Source organism: Cyanistes caeruleus, chromosome 18, assembly GCF_971803275.1.
Source record: "Cyanistes caeruleus chromosome 18, bCyaCae1.hap1.1, whole genome shotgun sequence".
In the NCBI taxonomy this organism is placed as follows: domain Eukaryota; kingdom Metazoa; phylum Chordata; class Aves; order Passeriformes; family Paridae; genus Cyanistes; species Cyanistes caeruleus.
The window spans coordinates 4,263,558-4,279,014 of record NC_141718.1 but is presented as its reverse complement, the minus strand read 5'-3'; the positions used below and the strand labels follow the sequence as shown (position 1 = coordinate 4,279,014).

The 15,457-nt window shown below is 62.1% G+C and overlaps 2 protein-coding genes across 6 annotated transcripts in view; one reads left to right on the top strand and one right to left on the bottom strand.

The window, feature by feature from the left end:
• The first annotated feature begins 74 nt into the window (after positions 1–74).
• Positions 75–8,291, top strand: TRPV4 (transient receptor potential cation channel subfamily V member 4). Of its 3 annotated transcripts, XM_086855895.1 has the most exons (18): positions 85–149; positions 918–1,016; positions 1,983–2,214; positions 2,309–2,749; positions 3,641–3,813; positions 3,959–4,111; positions 4,248–4,388; positions 4,477–4,775; positions 5,215–5,394; positions 5,480–5,638; positions 5,752–5,844; positions 6,000–6,073; positions 6,151–6,316; positions 6,508–6,574; positions 6,805–7,118; positions 7,228–7,355; positions 7,556–7,677; positions 7,804–8,291. In XM_086855895.1, the coding sequence occupies exons 4-18, from the start codon at positions 2,385–2,387 to the stop codon at positions 7,944–7,946; spliced, it is 2,577 nt and encodes an 858-aa protein (XP_086712021.1). In that variant the 5' UTR covers positions 85–149; positions 918–1,016; positions 1,983–2,214; positions 2,309–2,384; the 3' UTR covers positions 7,947–8,291. The 3 variants fall into 3 exon arrangements, with proteins under 3 accessions (XP_086712019.1, XP_086712021.1, XP_086712022.1); XM_086855896.1 differs by lacking the exon at positions 1,983–2,214 and having other exon boundaries at positions 86–149; XM_086855893.1 differs by lacking the exons at positions 918–1,016; positions 1,983–2,214 and having other exon boundaries at positions 75–149.
• A 4,108-nt stretch (positions 8,292–12,399) lies between these two features.
• Positions 12,400–15,457, bottom strand: part of FAM222A (family with sequence similarity 222 member A) — a 30,016-nt gene continuing 26,958 nt past the window's right edge. For 2 of the 3 annotated variants that reach the window (XM_086855899.1, XM_086855898.1), the window contains exon 3: positions 12,513–14,973. In XM_086855899.1, the coding sequence (XP_086712025.1) occupies positions 13,766–14,973 (1,208 nt within the window). In that variant the 3' untranslated portion in view covers positions 12,513–13,765. Of the gene's footprint in view, positions 14,974–15,457 lie in introns of all 3 variants that reach the window. The other variant, XM_086855897.1, reaches the window with a different exon arrangement.

Sequence of the window (15,457 nt, the reverse complement as noted above, 5' to 3'; positions counted from 1 at the left end):
GGGCCGCGGGGGCCGAGCCCGAGGGCGGGTCCCGGTGCCGCCTCCGCCGCTGGAGCCGGGGCCGGGGCGGGGAGGGGCCGCTCTGGGGACCGGCCCCGGGCGACTCGGCGGCGCCGGAGCCTACGGGACTTTCCACGGGACCCTTGGCGGTACGGAGCCGGGGGAACGGGCAACGGGGGGCACGATGGGGAGTGGGACGGGCCGGGACACAGGGACAGGGGCTGGATGGAGCCCCTCCGGTGAGGGGACATGGAAACTGAGGCAGGATGGAGCTCTCCGGGCAGCACACGGGGACCGGGGCAGGATGGAGACCCCAGGTGAGGTCGGGGTCGAGGGCTGAGCTGATCAGGGCCGGGTGGACCCTTATGGATGGTCTGAGATTGAGGTGCCCGCTGGGTTCCCAGGCCGAGCTTTGAGGAAGGGGCTCCCCCCTGCTCCGAACCCCCTGTGCTGCCCACACCGAGCCCCTGGCTGGTGCCGAGGTGAGCACGGGGCCAGCAGCGAGGATGATTTTGGGAAGCAGCTGCATCACTCCGGATGAGCGTTTCTAACATGATTCACTCCCACCGGATCACCCTTTAATGTCATGGGACACCCTCCCTGCCACCCACCCATAGATGTCCCCGCACATCCCCGTGTTGGTGACAGCATCCGTGCTCCCGTGGTGGGCACTGGCTGGGGACACTGGTCCAGCTGGGAGGTACCTTGGTGGGGAGCTGGGAAGAGGTGGGAGCACAGGTGGGGTTTGTGTTGGATGTGAGAGCTGTGCTTTGACTCAGTTATTCCATGAGGTGAGGAAGTCTGAAAAATCCAAACCCAAATAACTAACGGGCCAAATCAAACCCCTGTGACAGCACCTTTCCTGGCAGCACCCGGGCTGGTGGCACCAGCCCTGAGTCCCTCATTTCCCACACAAGTTCTGTCCTGGCCGGTGACAGCAGGTGTGTGACAGCCCGTGCCGTGGCCGGGTTTTCCCTAAAGCTGCACTTTTCGGGGTCTCAGCACAGTTTGGACAGGTCAGGTGCTCCGTCCCCATTCCCAGCCCGCAGGGTCCCTGTGCTTGGCAATTCCCTCTTCTCCGCTGTCCAGGGTCAACCCTGCCATGCGAGGGGCCCTGATTTTGCATGGGGTCGGGATGTGGGAGCTGCGGGCTTTGGCAGGTGCTTGTGGAATTTCTTGCAGAGACAGGGATGGCAGGAAAGTCAGCAAAGAGGAGAAACTGTCAGCTCTGTGTCCCCCAGGGCTGCACCAGCCCCACCGGGTGTCCCCGAGGGTGGCAGGGAGAAGGGGACACTGCCTGAACGCCCTTTCTGTCGCTACAGAGTTTTGGGGCAGTTTCCCACCCGCATCCCCCGTGCCCACGGGAGCCACGGGGCTGCCAGGACCCGCTGCCTCCTTCGAGCCCTTTCCCCGGCCGGGCTGCCCTCCCGACAGGGCCCAGCCTGCCACTGTGGCTTGTCGCACGGGGCTTCAGCCCAGCACAAAATGACACGTTTCCTACTGCTTTTTCTGTCCCGGGAGGGCTGAGCTCCCCGCAGGCGGGAGCTGTGCTGAGCCCTAACGCTGCTGGGTTTCACCGGAGGGTTTTGGTGGAAAGCGGGGCTGGGGGAGTGTCTGAGCTCAGTCACCTGTCCGTGTCCTGCACACGGTGACACGGTGCAGTGCTCTGCTGGCCGCGCTGTTAGCACGTCTCTCCTTCATCTCCGCGTCCCTCTGGGCAACCTAAACCCGTAATTTCTTGTCCCAGCCGCTGCTCCTGCCCTGCCGCGGGCTGCAGCCCCCCCGGTGCCGCGCCTGTCCCCTCCCGGTGCCCAGATCCGGGTCCCACCGAGCCCCCCTGGGTTGTGGAGCATCAGCAGCAGCCCTGGCCCCGCTCCCAGCGCTGCTGCAGTGGCAGCTCCTGCTGCCTCTGGGCGCTTCCCTGGACGCTTCCTTGGATGTGGGGAGTATCCCAAGGAATGTTTTCTTTCCTTGGGCGGCAGATCGCAGCGCACAGGGTCTGCTCTGTGCCCTGTCCTGGGCTGCACCCCGGCTGACCGCAGCGGGGCCGGGCTCGCCCTCGCCCAGCACGGCAGCGCCGCAGCCGGAGGGGCCCCCGCAGACGTGAGGGGTCCCCGCAGCGATCGGTGGGTGCTGAGGAGAGCCGGGACAAGGCAGGACCGTCCGGGGGGTTCTGAGCTTCAAGGAGTCCCCCCGACCCCAACCTGTGCCAGGGTGGGTGTGGGACCTGTCCCGCCGCGAGGCTCGGTGCCCCGGGGAGAGGATGGGGAGGGTCTTTGGGGAGTGACACGGGGTTTTCCTCTGCCAGCTCTCCTGCTCTCCTGGAAGAAGCCGGGGGTCACAGGCAGGCAGGTGGGTCGTGCCCGTCCCTCCGGGCAGGGACCATGGCAGACACCGAGGACGCCCCGCGCGATGCCGGGGAGGGCGCGGGGGAGGACGGCACCCTCCAGAACGAATCCTTCCCGCTCTCCTCTCTGGCCAACCTGTTCGAGAGCGAGGACATCCCGAGCCCCGCCGAGGCAACCCGGGGTCCCCCCGGTGCCGGGGATGGAAAGCAAAACCTCCGCATGAAATTCCACGGGGCCTTTCGGAAAGGCGCCCCGAAGCCCATGGAGCTGCTGGAGGCCACCATCTACGAGTCCCCCGTGGTCCCCGCACCCAAGAAAGCCCCCATGGACTCCCTCTTCGACTACGGCACCTACCGCCACCACCCCAGCGAGAACAAGCGCTGGCGCAGGAGGATCGTGGAGTGAGTACGGGCCCCCCGCGCCCCCCGGTGCGGCGGAGGGAGCTGGCGTGGGGGACACCCCGGTGGGGATGGGGATGCTCAGCAGCTGGGGACGCGGGCAGACCTTCGAGCTGCTTTGGGCTGCTTTGGGCAGAGGTGCCGCGCACAGGGAGCAGCTCGCAGTGAGTCCCAGCCGCAGCGCTGGGCTGTGCCGTGCCGTGCCGTGCCGGGGGGTCCGCAGCCCCCGGTACCGCGGGGCCGGGATGGCGCTCCCCTTCCCCCTTACGGGCGCCATGAAAGAGGCTCTGTGCGCCGGCCGCTCCCCTGGCCCGTGCGGCTGTCTGGCTGCGGCATGAAAGGGCTTTTCAGGAGGGCCTCCGCCCTGCCCGCGCCAGGAAACCGGAGCCGGGGGGGGCAGCCCGCGGCCGGACGCACAATGCCCCTCTGTGCCGGGCACCTGGGGCGGCCCGCCAGGGTCCCCACCCAGGGCTGCAAGCGGCTTAGGAGAGCGGGATGTTCCCCCGTGCAGGTGGGTGGAGGCGGCCAGGATGCCCCCGTGAGTCCTTAGACTGGAAATCCCCGGCTGGGGCAGCCGCCGTCCGTCCTGCCCCCATTCCCGGTGCCCCCATTCCCGGTGCCCAGGGCTGTCCCCGCTCCATCCCCCCCTCCTGCTGCCGACTGCTCAGACCGGTCTGGCTTCACCCGTGGTGCCGGAGCGTGACCGAGCCCGTCCCTCCCGGGGGGCACGGCTGGGGACTCCAAGCGCTGCAGCACCTGGTGCGAGCTGCCAAGGCCTCACAGGTGACCCCAGCCGGGAGGTGTCCCCACGGGCCTGTCCCCAGTGGCTGAGCACCCCCAAGCTCGTTGCCCAGGAGGGGGAAGCCGAGGCAGCGGCTCCCGTTTCTCCCGCAGGAAGCAGCCACCGGCCGCAAAGGGACCGGCTCCCGAGCCGCCCCCCGTCCTCAAGGTCTTCAACAGACCCATCCTCTTCGACATCGTCTCCCGGGGGTCCCCGGCCGGCCTGGATGGGCTCCTCTCCTTCCTGCTCACCCACAAGAAGCGCCTCACAGACGAGGAGTTCCGAGGTGAGGACCTGGGCGCTCCTTGCCCTGGTGCCGGGGCTGTGCCGTGACCACCGGGTGCTGAGGGATGGGGATGCACAGCTCTGGCATGGGCAGCCAGGGGCCTGAGGGGTTTGCCCTGGGCCCCCTCAGCATCCTCCACTCGCAGAGCCCTCCACGGGAAAGACGTGCCTGCCCAAAGCCCTGCTGAACCTGAGCGGGGGCAAGAACGACACCATCCCCGTCCTCCTGGACATCGCCGAGAAGACGGGAAACATGCGGGAGTTCATCAACTCGCCCTTCAGGGACGTCTACTACCGAGGTGGGGGGCGTGGGGCCGCTGCTGGCCCCGCCTGGGCACGGGGGACACTGCGGTGCTGCGGGGACCAGAGGAGGGACCTGGCAGGGCGGGGGAAGTCCCGGGGCAAGGCGGTGGCTGAAGGGCCGTGGTGTCACAGGCCAGACAGCGCTGCACATCGCCATCGAGCGCCGCTGCAAGCACTACGTGGAGCTGCTGGTGGAGAAGGGAGCAGATGTCCATGCCCAAGCCCGCGGCCGCTTCTTCCAGCCCAAGAGCGAGGGCGGCTACTTCTACTTCGGTGAGCAGGGAGGGACCCGGGGGGCCGCACCCCAAGATGTCCCCGCAGAGGAGAAGGGGTGACAAGAGCCCCGGCGTTGTCCCCGCAGGTGAGCTGCCCCTCTCGCTGGCCGCCTGCACCAACCAGCCGCACATCGTGCACTACCTGACCGAGAACGGGCACAAGCAGGCGGACCTGCGGCGCCAGGACTCCCGCGGCAACACCGTCCTGCACGCCCTGGTGGCCATCGCCGACAACACCCGCGAGAACACCAAGTTTGTCACCAAGATGTACGACCTGCTCCTCGTCAAGTGCGCCAAGCTCTTCCCCGACACCAACCTGGAGGCCCTGCTCAACAACGATGGGCTCTCCCCGCTCATGATGGCAGCCAAGACCGGCAAGATCGGGGTACGGTGTCCCCCCGTACTGGGGGATGTCTCCCTGCCGTCCCTGCTGAGCCCCGTCACACTCGGTGCATGCCCGGCTTCTCTCTGCAGATGCTGGTGGAAACCTGGATGTGCATCCTATTAACCTGGCTAATTAACATCCCTTTGCATTCCAACCCCTTCCTAATTAACTCCAGACCCTCACACGGTCCATCTCCTCCCCTGACCTGCCCTTGGCCTCTGGTGGGGCAGGCAGGGGAGTCATCAAAAATGCAAAAGCTGCGTTATCCTGGAGGGCTGGGACTTTGCATCACCCCAGGAGCACCTGGGAGCATCCTGAGCCCACTGGGGTGCAGGGAGGGGGTTGGGGATGCACCCAGGATGGGGTGGGAGGAGGTGAGGGGGGCAGGTGGGGCCAGGTCTGTGGGTAGCAGACCTCCCTCCCTCCCTCCCTCCGTCAGATCTTCCAGCACATCATCCGACGGGAGATCACGGATGAGGACGTCCGGCACCTCTCCCGGAAATTCAAGGACTGGGCGTACGGCCCCGTCTACTCCTCCCTCTATGACCTCTCCTCGCTGGACACCTGCGGGGAGGAGGTGTCCGTGCTGGAGATCCTCGTCTACAACAGCAAGATCGAGGTGTGCAGGGGCTGGGGGGGACTGGGAGGGGCTTGGAGGGGACAGGGTGGCTCTGTCCCGTCTGTCAGCACCCACATCCCACCAGAACCGCCACGAGATGCTGGCCGTGGAGCCCATCAACGAGCTGCTGAGGGACAAGTGGCGCAAGTTTGGGGCCGTCTCCTTCTACATCAGTGTGGTCTCCTACCTCAGCGCCATGATCATCTTCACCCTCGTCGCCTACTACCGCCCCATGGAAGGGCCTGTGAGTCCCCAGGCTGGCACAGCCCCACGGGCCAGCACTGCCTCGCAGGGGGGTCTGCCAGGTCTCTGTCCCAGGGAATGGGGGAGCAGCTCAGCTCTGTCCTCTCCCCGCAGCCACCCTACCCCTACACCAGCACCGCTGACTACCTGCGCCTGGCCGGGGAGATCATCACCCTCCTCACTGGGATCCTCTTCTTCTGCACAAACGTCAGTGTGGCAAGGCAGGGGGTCCTTCCGTGGGACCGCTGAACTCTTTCTGGGGTCTCCAGCCCCATCCCCTGAGGCATCCACCACTGCCACAGTGGCCCCAGACTCGGGGACCCTGCAACCCAGACCCTCCAACCTCTTCCTCTCTCCCACAGATCAAAGACCTGTTCATGAAGAAGTGCCCGGGTGTGAATTCCTTCTTCATAGATGGCTCCTTCCAGCTGCTCTAGTATGTGGGGAACCCCCAGGGCCGCCACGGGCCACTGAAGCCCCCGGGCTTGTGCTCTGACCCCAACTCTCCTCCAGCTTCATCTACTCGGTGCTGGTGATTGTCACGGCGGGGCTGTACCTGGGTGGCATCGAGGCCTACCTGGCTGTCATGGTCTTTGCGCTGGTCCTGGGCTGGATGAATGCCCTGTACTTCACCCGTGGGCTCAAGCTGACGGGGACCTACAGCATCATGATCCAGAAGGTCTGGTGGGGTCGTGGGTCTTGTCCTTCTCCAGGGGTGATCCTCCTGTGGAAGTACAACCTAAAGAGGTTCCTCCAGGCTTTGTGAAGGGTTCCTGTGGCTCTCCACTGCCCTGCTTCCAGCCCAGTTGTGCTAGCTTGGTGATGATGCTGTGGTCCAGCACACCTCACCCTACTCTCCACCACTTTTAGATCCTCTTCAAAGATTTGTTCCGCTTCCTCCTGGTCTACCTGCTCTTCATGATCGGCTATGCGTCAGGTAACCGGCCAGGCCCCCTGGCTGGGGGAAGGACAAGCCCTGTGGCTCAGCATGGCTGGGCAGGGGGCTGCAGACCCCCTGCTCCATCCCACCTGCCCACAGGCTCAGCCTTTGCCTCCTCCCGTGGTGGAGAAGGTCTCAGCCAGCATGGAGCCACACTGGGGCCCATTGTAGATCCCGTCCTTGCCATCGCCCCTGCGGACTCGTTGTCCCTGTCCCTTCTCCCCCAGCCCTGGTGTCCCTCCTCAACCCGTGTCCCAGCAGTGAGTCGTGCAGCGAGAAGCCCAACTGCACTGTGCCCACCTACCCATCCTGCCGGGACAGCCAGACCTTCAGCACCTTTCTGCTCGACCTCTTCAAGCTCACCATCGGCATGGGCGACCTGGAGATGCTCGAGAGCGCCAAGTACCCTGGCGTCTTCATCATCCTCCTTGTCACCTACATCATCCTCACCTTTGTGCTCCTCCTCAACATGCTCATCGCCCTCATGGGTGAGACCGTGGGCCAAGTCTCCAAGGAGAGCAAGCACATCTGGAAGCTGCAGGTACCACCCTGGGGGCTCCAGGGGCTGCCTGTGCCTGGGGGGCTGCAGCATCCCGAGCTCCATGGGCAAGGCACCTCCATGCTCAAGCAGTCCCTGGTGTCCCTGGCAGTGGGCCACCACCATCCTGGACATCGAGCGCTCCTTCCCGGTGTTCCTACGGAAAGCCTTCCGCTCAGGGGAAATGGTCACTGTGGGGAAGGGCACGGACGGGACCCCTGACCGCCGCTGGTGCTTCAGGTAAAGGTGGGCGCCCTCAGAAAGGCTCATCTGAGCCTCTCCCACCAGAGCCAGCAGCATTTTGGGGGGCTGGCACCGTGCACTCGTTTTCTGGGCACTTTGTACTGGTCTGGACTCAGCTGGCACTGCTGGTGGGTGCTGGTGCTCCTGCCCTGGCTCCCGGGCGCTCCATGCCCCTGCGTGTCTGACCTTCCCCACAGGGTGGATGAGGTGAACTGGTCCCACTGGAACCAGAATCTGGGAATCATCAGTGAGGACCCAGGCAAGAGCGACACATACCAGTACTACGGCTTCTCGCACACCGTGGGCCGGCTGCGGAGAGGTGAGCACCGCGCTGTGGGCTGGGAGCATCCCTCAGGATGCTGCTTGCAGCCTCTGATGAGCCCCAGGGGCAGATCTGGGGGTTTGGGGAGCAGCCACGGGCTCCCAGCTCTGCACATCTCCACAGATCGGTGGTCGACGGTGGTGCCACGCGTGGTGGAGCTGAACAAGAGCTGCCCGCCGGAGGAGGTGGTGGTACCCCTGGGGACCATGGGCACAGCGGAGCCTCGGGAGCGGCGGCACTGCCATGCCCCGAGCTCCCCGCTCTAGCACGGCAGCACCGGCAGCTGATGGACTCTGCCCGGGCCCCCGGAGCGGCTCTGGAATCGCCACTGAGCTGGATGGTGCTTGTTTGCTCCTCAGGGATTTGCGCAGCCTCTGTCCCTCCGGCAGCCGCTGTCCCCGTGGGTGTCCAGCCCGGATGGGGCCCTGGTCCTGCCCCGGCGGTACCGGCGAGCTCCTGGGCCACCGCTTGGCTTTGCCGTGCCGGGAGTCCCGGGCCAGGCCGGGGTGGGGAGCACGGCCCCTGCTGCCCGCCAAGGCCAATGGTTTTGCCACAGAGTTTTGCACAAGATTTGTACGACTATTTATTTAGTAATAAAAACTGACCCGCCACCGCCGCCTCCTCCCGGCGCTGGGTGATTCCGGATGGGAGAGCCAGGCTGCTGGCAGGGCTCGGGGAGGGATGGAGGAGCTGCCTGCTCCCTGGCCGTGCCAGGCCAGGCCAAGCCAAACCGTGCCAAGCCATGCTTTTGGGCACGGTCACCCATCAGGCTGAGCTCAGGTGTGGTGCACGGGTGTGGTACAGGAATGTACCACAGGGATGTGTGCAGGTGTGTACAGGGATGTGATGCACAGGTGTGGTACAGGGATGTGATGTGCAGGGATGCGGTGCATGGTTACCATGCACAGGTGCGGTGCAGGGATGCGGTGCAGAGATGCGGTGCAGAGATGCGGTGCAGAGATGCGGTGCAGGGATGCGGTGCAGGGATGCGGTGCAGGGAAGCGGTGCAGGGATGCGGTGCAGGGATGCGGTGCAGGGATGCGGTGCAGGGATGCGGTGCAGAGATGCGGTACAGGGATGCGGTGCAGGGATGCGGTGCAGGGATGCGGTGCAGAGATGCGGTGCAGGGATGCGGTGCAGAGATGCGGTGCAGAGATGCGGTGCAGGGATGCTGTGCAGAGATGCGGTGCAGGGATGCGGTGCAGGGATGGGGTGCAGGGATACGGTGCAGGGATGCGGTACAGGGATGCGGTGCAGGGATGCGGTGCAGGGATGCGGTGCAGGGATGCGGTGCAGAGATGCGGTGCAGGGATGCGGTGCAGGGATGCGGTGCAGGGATGCGGTGCAGGGATGCGGTGCAGGGATGCGGTGCAGGGATGCGGTGCAGAGATGCGGTGCAGGGATGCGGTGCAGGGATGCGGTGCAGAGATGCGGTGCAGGGATGCGGTGCAGGGATGCGGTGCAGGGATGCGGTGCACGGTCGCGGTGCGAGGCCGCCCCACTGGAGGGCAGCACACACCGCACGATGCAGGACCAGGCGTGGGGCCGCTACCGGGCCGAGGGACAAACCAGTGCTCATCCCATCCCCATCGCATCCGTGCCCCATCTCCTCCCGTCCCTAGCCCATCCCCATGGATCCCCATCCTCACTCCATCCCATCCGTCACCCCTCTGTAACTCCTTTGCTCCTCATCCTCCCAGCTGCCTGCAGTGAGTGTTCCTTTAGCAGCTGGACGTTGTGCGGGTGTGAAGGAGCACTTTGTGTGGGCAGCAGTGGCATGGTGACACGGTGACACTGACAGAGACCCTGGCCAGGGCCCTGGGGACAGCCCAACTCTCTCAGCAAATGCTTCAGCAGCAGAGGGGACACTTCATCTTCCAACCTGATGAGTCGCCGTCAGCGTTAACGGCACCGTCTCCTTTTAAATGTGATTTACATACATCTCTCATATTGTGGTTTAAGTATTTCCCCAGGGTGAGGGATGAATATGTTTCATTATTGCTCCTTGGGAGAGGCGGAGGTGGCGGCTCCTGCTTCATAATCAAATGAGCAGCTGAGCTGCTCTGCTTCTAGGCCGGTTCTTGGGTGAAAACAATAAACTTGGGTGGCACAGTCCAGTCCTGCCTGGGCCAGGTGTGGTGTCTGGGGAGGCCTGGAGCAGGACTCAGCCACCCAGTGTGCCAGAGATGGGATTTTCTAGTAAAATGAGATATAAACCAATTTTTTCCCCTCCCGTGCAGATCTCGATGCCCCAAAGCCGAGAGGCCACATGTCAATGGGCTTTAAAAAGATTTGGGGTGTGGGAAGGGCAGCTGTCACCGAGCCTCATCACTCTACACCCTGCGGTGGCTCTGTGAGGACGGGGACACCACAGCCACCATGGTGACATCCCAGCACAGGAGGCCTCTGCCACCTTCAGGGATTGACTTTGGCCCTTTCACCCCCTGCCCCACCAAGCCTTGAGCTGTTTCACCCTCAGCTGTGGTGATGGGGGCACCCTGGGGGCCGGTGAAGAGGGGGTGCTCGGCCCCGGCCCCCTCCCACCCCTCCCCACGCCGCCCTGCCAGCGATGACAAACCCAACAAAGGGAAGAGAAAAGCACTTGTCATCCAGAATGCGGAGCGTGGAAGCAAATTTATTTTTAGATAAATCTAAAGCTTAATTTGTGAAGCTAATATCAATCAAAATGAGAGATGGGTTTTTTTAAGTCCTTTTGCAGCCGTGCAATTTATACTGCCTGTCTCTCCTCCTCGCTCCCAAACAGCAAAGGCGGCCGCTAAGTTTAATATCAGCCTCATGCACACCTGCCTTAGAAATCTGTATTATTATTGGTATTATTTGAATAGGAAGATGTCTGTAGGCCAGAAGCAGGATAGTTTCCTTCAATGTGTTCCCGCAGCGCTCGTGGGGGCTGTGCCCCATGGAATGGGAGGACAATGGGTTGCGGTGTCTTCATCCTCTGTGCTGGGACGTACCTCAGGTGTCCCTGCCTCATCTTCCACAGGTGCCTGTGCACATTTTGGGTCCCCTGCTCCTGCACCTGCCAGAGCTGGCACTGGGGCAGCCCTGGCTGGAGGCAGGTGCCTGCCAAGGTGGGACCCATTTATTTTGCATTCCACAGTTGAAGCCTCCCCGTGCCCAGCGAAATCCTCCTCCCAAGGAGCGATCTGAGGGGAGAATTAACCTGCTAAATAATAAAAACCCCCGCACACCTCCTAATGAAATGTAATGACTTGGAGACCTGCAAGATGGATCGCGCCGTCGCTCCCAGCCACTCGCCCTGATTTATGGCGAGCTGGGAAATCTGATGGAGGCAGCGCTAATGAATCTTCCTCCCACGGGCACCGCTGACGGAGCAAAGTTTCTCCTGGAGCCCCCAGCACGGCTCCACGCACCCCAGCCTTTGTAAAGTCCCTGTTTTGGTGTGGGGGAGTCCCCAAGGAGGGGCTGCCCTGTGCAGAGGGACCCGCCTGCAGCCCCGCCACGCTCCAGCCTCACATTCCTTTGATGTGGCATCTTTTTAATGACAAAGATCTGAGCAAAGATCTTCCTCCAGACGGACTAATTTTAATGTGCAGGCAGGCAGTGGCACCCCCCATCAGTAATGTTAACCTCTGTGAAAATTCCCTTTTGTCCCAATTTCTCTTTGTTCCCTGGATCGGCTGTCACGCCGCTCGCTGCCGGTGACGGAGCGGTCCCCTCCTGGCGTGCCATAAATACCAGCGGAGCCACGCGCGCCGTTATGGTGAGTGAGCAAATGGAGCTGCCAGCCCCGGCCTCAGCCACGGCCACCGGGCAGCTCCAGGCCTGTGGCAGTGTCCCCATCACCATCCTTGTCCCCATCGCATCCCATCGCATCCCATAGCATCCTCTCCCCATCCTGTTCTCATCTTCATCCCCTTCCTCATTATCCTATCCTACCCAAATCCCTGTCTCCATCCCATTCCCATCTTCATCCCTGTCTTGCCCCCATCCCTATCCCATCTCATCCCATCCCCACCTTTATCCCATCCTCATTCCCATCCTACCTCATCCTCATCGTGTCCGCATAGCATCGCATCGCATCCATCCCATCCCATCCCATCCCATCCCATCCCATCCCATCCCATCCCATCCCATCCCATCCCATCCCGCTGGGATCAGGCCATGCCGTGTATCCCACCATGGGACACAGAGGCCGTGGAGATGCATCCACAGCCGGGAGCTATTTGGGATCCAGTACCACCCTCCCGGTGGTGCCACTGACTCATTGCTGCTGCCGGGCAGAGCAGGGGGGTCGGGTTTAAGAGTGACAGGAGAGCACCAGGAATGTCCCTTCCATGAGGAAACCCAGCGGGAAGCTGGCCGTGGGTGACGGATGGCAGCGGAGATGCCACCCCCTGCAGCGGTGACGGGATGGGGACGCGGTGCCTGACCCCGGCACCCATTGCCCCGTGGGTGTCCCACGGGTGCACGTGAGGCCACAGCCCCTAATCCCAGGGATTTGTCCCATGTGCAGTCCCTTGGGTGTGAGGCGGAGACTGGTGCGGGATTAATGGCTCAGCATCGTTAACGGGTTATTTATAGGTGCTCCTCTATGCCCTAAAAATCTCCTGGAGGAGGAGGGGTGTCCCAGCTCTGGGGGAGCCCACAGCAAAGCAAAGAGACTCCAGAGCACACATCCAGCGAGATCCTGGTTTTACTTTGGGAAAAACACCATCCGGACACACGGCTTGCGGGTTTTGTGTTGGTTTTTTTCTTTTTTTTTTTTTTCTTTTTTTTCGGTTTTTTTTTTTTTTACTTTTTTTTCATTTTGTTTTCTCATTTTTAAAACAATATAGTGCAGCCAGCACTTCTCACAGTAGAATATAATGGTCAATTTTAGTATAAAAAAAAAACATTCTCAGAGATTTGTAAATGCACTTAGTGCTTGAACAGGCTTTCAGGGATACAGTACCTCTTTTCCGAGCACAATCACCTTGGGTTTCATCGGGATATTATTCTTCTTTTACCTTTAAACATCAAAACACTTTGTATTTCGTGGTGAGGAGCCTTTTGTAAATGAACAAATCTATTAAACACAGAATTACACGGAGTGAATAACGGACCATAATGAGCATTTTGGAATAGTTTCGGGTTGTTTTTTTTTTTAAAAAAAAAAAAAAAAAAAGAGAAAAAAAAAGGAGGTATGCGAGTGCCCTGGTACCGCGACCCAGAACCAAGGTAGAACCGACAGTAAGGGGGGGAAATAAAACAGCCTGGAAGTGTGAGAGCCAGGGGGTTCCCAGGAGAGAGGGGCTGAGGGGGTCCCAAATCTCCTGGTTGAGTGGGAATAGGAGCCGTGGCCACTGTGAGGCCGGGCGAGAGGAGGATGAGGAAGAAGAGGGGTGGGAGGAGACTCTGTAGCAGCCAACACGTAGATGTACAGCCTAGTCAACTAAAAAAAAAAAAATTCAAAAAAAAAAAAAAATCTGTTCAAGTTTTCAAGTGTTTTTCTTAAATAGCCTCCAGACTGTCCCCAGTTATTAGCTTTAATCAAAGCAGTGCAAGTTACGGACTTGAGCTACAGGTCAGGCGCCAGCTCCCTGCAGCCATGCACCGGCCGCACGCCGGGCTGGCACTGGCCACCACTGGGCAGGCACTGGCCACCATGGTGCCAGGACCGGCCACTGTGGAGCCTCCTGGACAGCTGCCAGGTCAGCACCGGCCACCACAGAGCCCCCCCTGGCCACACCCTGGGCTGGGACCCACCCTGGAGCCTCCCGGCCGGCCACAACACCGGGCTCTGCCCCGCTCTGGGCACCGCCAGCGCAGCGGAGCCTCCCCTCCCTGGATAGCAGCAACTCGTAGCAATTCCCTGTTCACATTCGTGGAGATAAAATGATTTCTGAGCTATATAGACAAGCGGTCCTTCGGCCTCGGCTTCCAGCGGGTCGCGGGTGTGTCCAGTCTGGGGACCCCGGTGCAACGCCAGTGTCCCGGGAGCCCTTTCGGCAGCCGACCCCGCGTCCCCCTCCCTGTCCCCCCGCCCTCGCTGCCGCCGTCCGGTACCGGCAGCTCGCGCCAAAGTCCTCGCCCTGGGTTTGGGAAGAGCAGCATCAATCCCTTATCTGTAGACGGGCAGGCGGATGTGGGCGTGCTGGTGGTCCAAGAGCCTTGGCACAGACACGGTCTCGTAGCCCTTGCCCAGCATCTGCTCCTTGATGCAGGGCGGGTGGATGTCGTTGATGAGATACTCCAGGGACTGGAGGCTGCTGCTGAGGATGGAGGTATTGCAGAGGGTCTTGCTGGGCAGCCCCTCGGCCGGGGGCACCCCCAGCTCGCGGGGCCCGGCCCCCAGCTCCGGCGGGTTGTAACAGTCGCTGTTGGGGGTCACCAGGATGCTGTTCCAGGGGGGAGCGAAGTACTGCCCCACGGCGAAGTTGCCGTGCATGCAGTTCAAGGGCGACGAGCTCACCTTGTCGGCCGCGCCGCCCAGGCCGTAGGGCCGCGAGGCGCCCGCGCACGTCTCGGGGGATTTGCTGAGGGCCCCCCCGCCGCCGCTGCCCCCGCTGTACATTCGCAGGTGCTGCTGCTGCTGCTTCTGCTGCCACACCAGGTAGTCCATGCCCTCGGGGTAAACGCCCGCCTTGGGTCCCAGGGCGGCGGCCGGGTTGGAGCCCAGCGCCAGCTCGGCGCCCTTGCGGCACTCGGGCAGGACGGTGCCGCCGTAGCCGGGGCCGAAGGCGCCGTGCTTGGCCGGGCTGGGGTGGGCGGCCACGACGGCCGGGCAGCCGGGCTGGGCACCCTGCGCCTGGCACTGCTGATTGATCTGGTAGATGATGCTCTGGATGGAGGGCAGGTTAGAGGGCGGCAGGGCCAGGCTCCTTCCCGCCAGAGGCAGCACCGAGGCCGCCACCGTCACGTTGGGGGGCACGGGACCCTCCAGCTGCTTCTGGCCGCCGTGGTAGCTCAGCTGCCCGGCGCAGGAGGGACCTTGAGCTAAAGTGCTTGAGGCGGGGTAGGGAGCGACGCCCACCTGGGCAGGCGAGAGCTTAGTCCGCTTCCCCTCCGAGTTCTTCACCACGCTTTTGCCAGAGGCTTTGACGATGGCCAGCAGCCCCTGGTAGCCGCCGGCGTGCAGGGGGTAGGGGCTGTACCTCTGCCCCGTGGTGTCGTAGCCGTTCACCGTCCGGTTAAGGTGCTTGTGCTGGGGGACCCTGATGTTGGTGGGGAAGATCTTGATGGTCAGCGGGCTGTTGGCCACCTTCTGTGCGTAGGCGTCCAGCTCGGCGGGGCTGGGGTAGCGCGGGGAATGCATGGGGGCCGTCTCGCCTGCGGGAGCAAAGCCTGGGGTGAATCCAGTGCCACCAGGATGAGGGGACCCGGCCCCCCAGCACCATCCTCCCCCCGCTGGATCCCACCCGCTCCCGGCAGAAACCAGGTCACGGCACCGAGCTGTCCCCTCCCGCTGACGGGAGTCACTTGTAAGTGGCCTAAAATAAACTCGGTGTGGAGAATGGAAATGTCACTTTACCCAACGGGGGAATCTTTCTCTGAGATTGGATTTAAACTACATTATACAAGCAATTTCATGGGTGCTTTGCGCTGCTACGAGAACTTCACCAAAAATGGAAAAGCATTGCATTTACCAGCCATAAATCAGCAGTTCCTATAATGAGCACAAAAATGTCACTTTTATGCAATTTTACAGATGAACAAAACTGGTGAAATTAACTGTGGTAACCTACTGGAGTCAGCAAAAGCCACTGCAGAAAAAAAAAATTATATATGTATATAGTTTTGTTCCTTTCAAACT

Coding starts and splice junctions, on each gene's coding strand:
- TRPV4 (XM_086855893.1), top strand. CDS start 2,385: ATGGCAGACACCGAGGACGCCCCGCGCGATGCCGGGGAGGGCGCGGGG. Junction 6,317..6,507: donor ACAGCATCATGATCCAGAAG/GTCTGGTGGGGT, acceptor CACCACTTTTAG/ATCCTCTTCAAAGATTTGTT. Junction 6,575..6,804: donor CATGATCGGCTATGCGTCAG/GTAACCGGCCAG, acceptor CTTCTCCCCCAG/CCCTGGTGTCCCTCCTCAAC.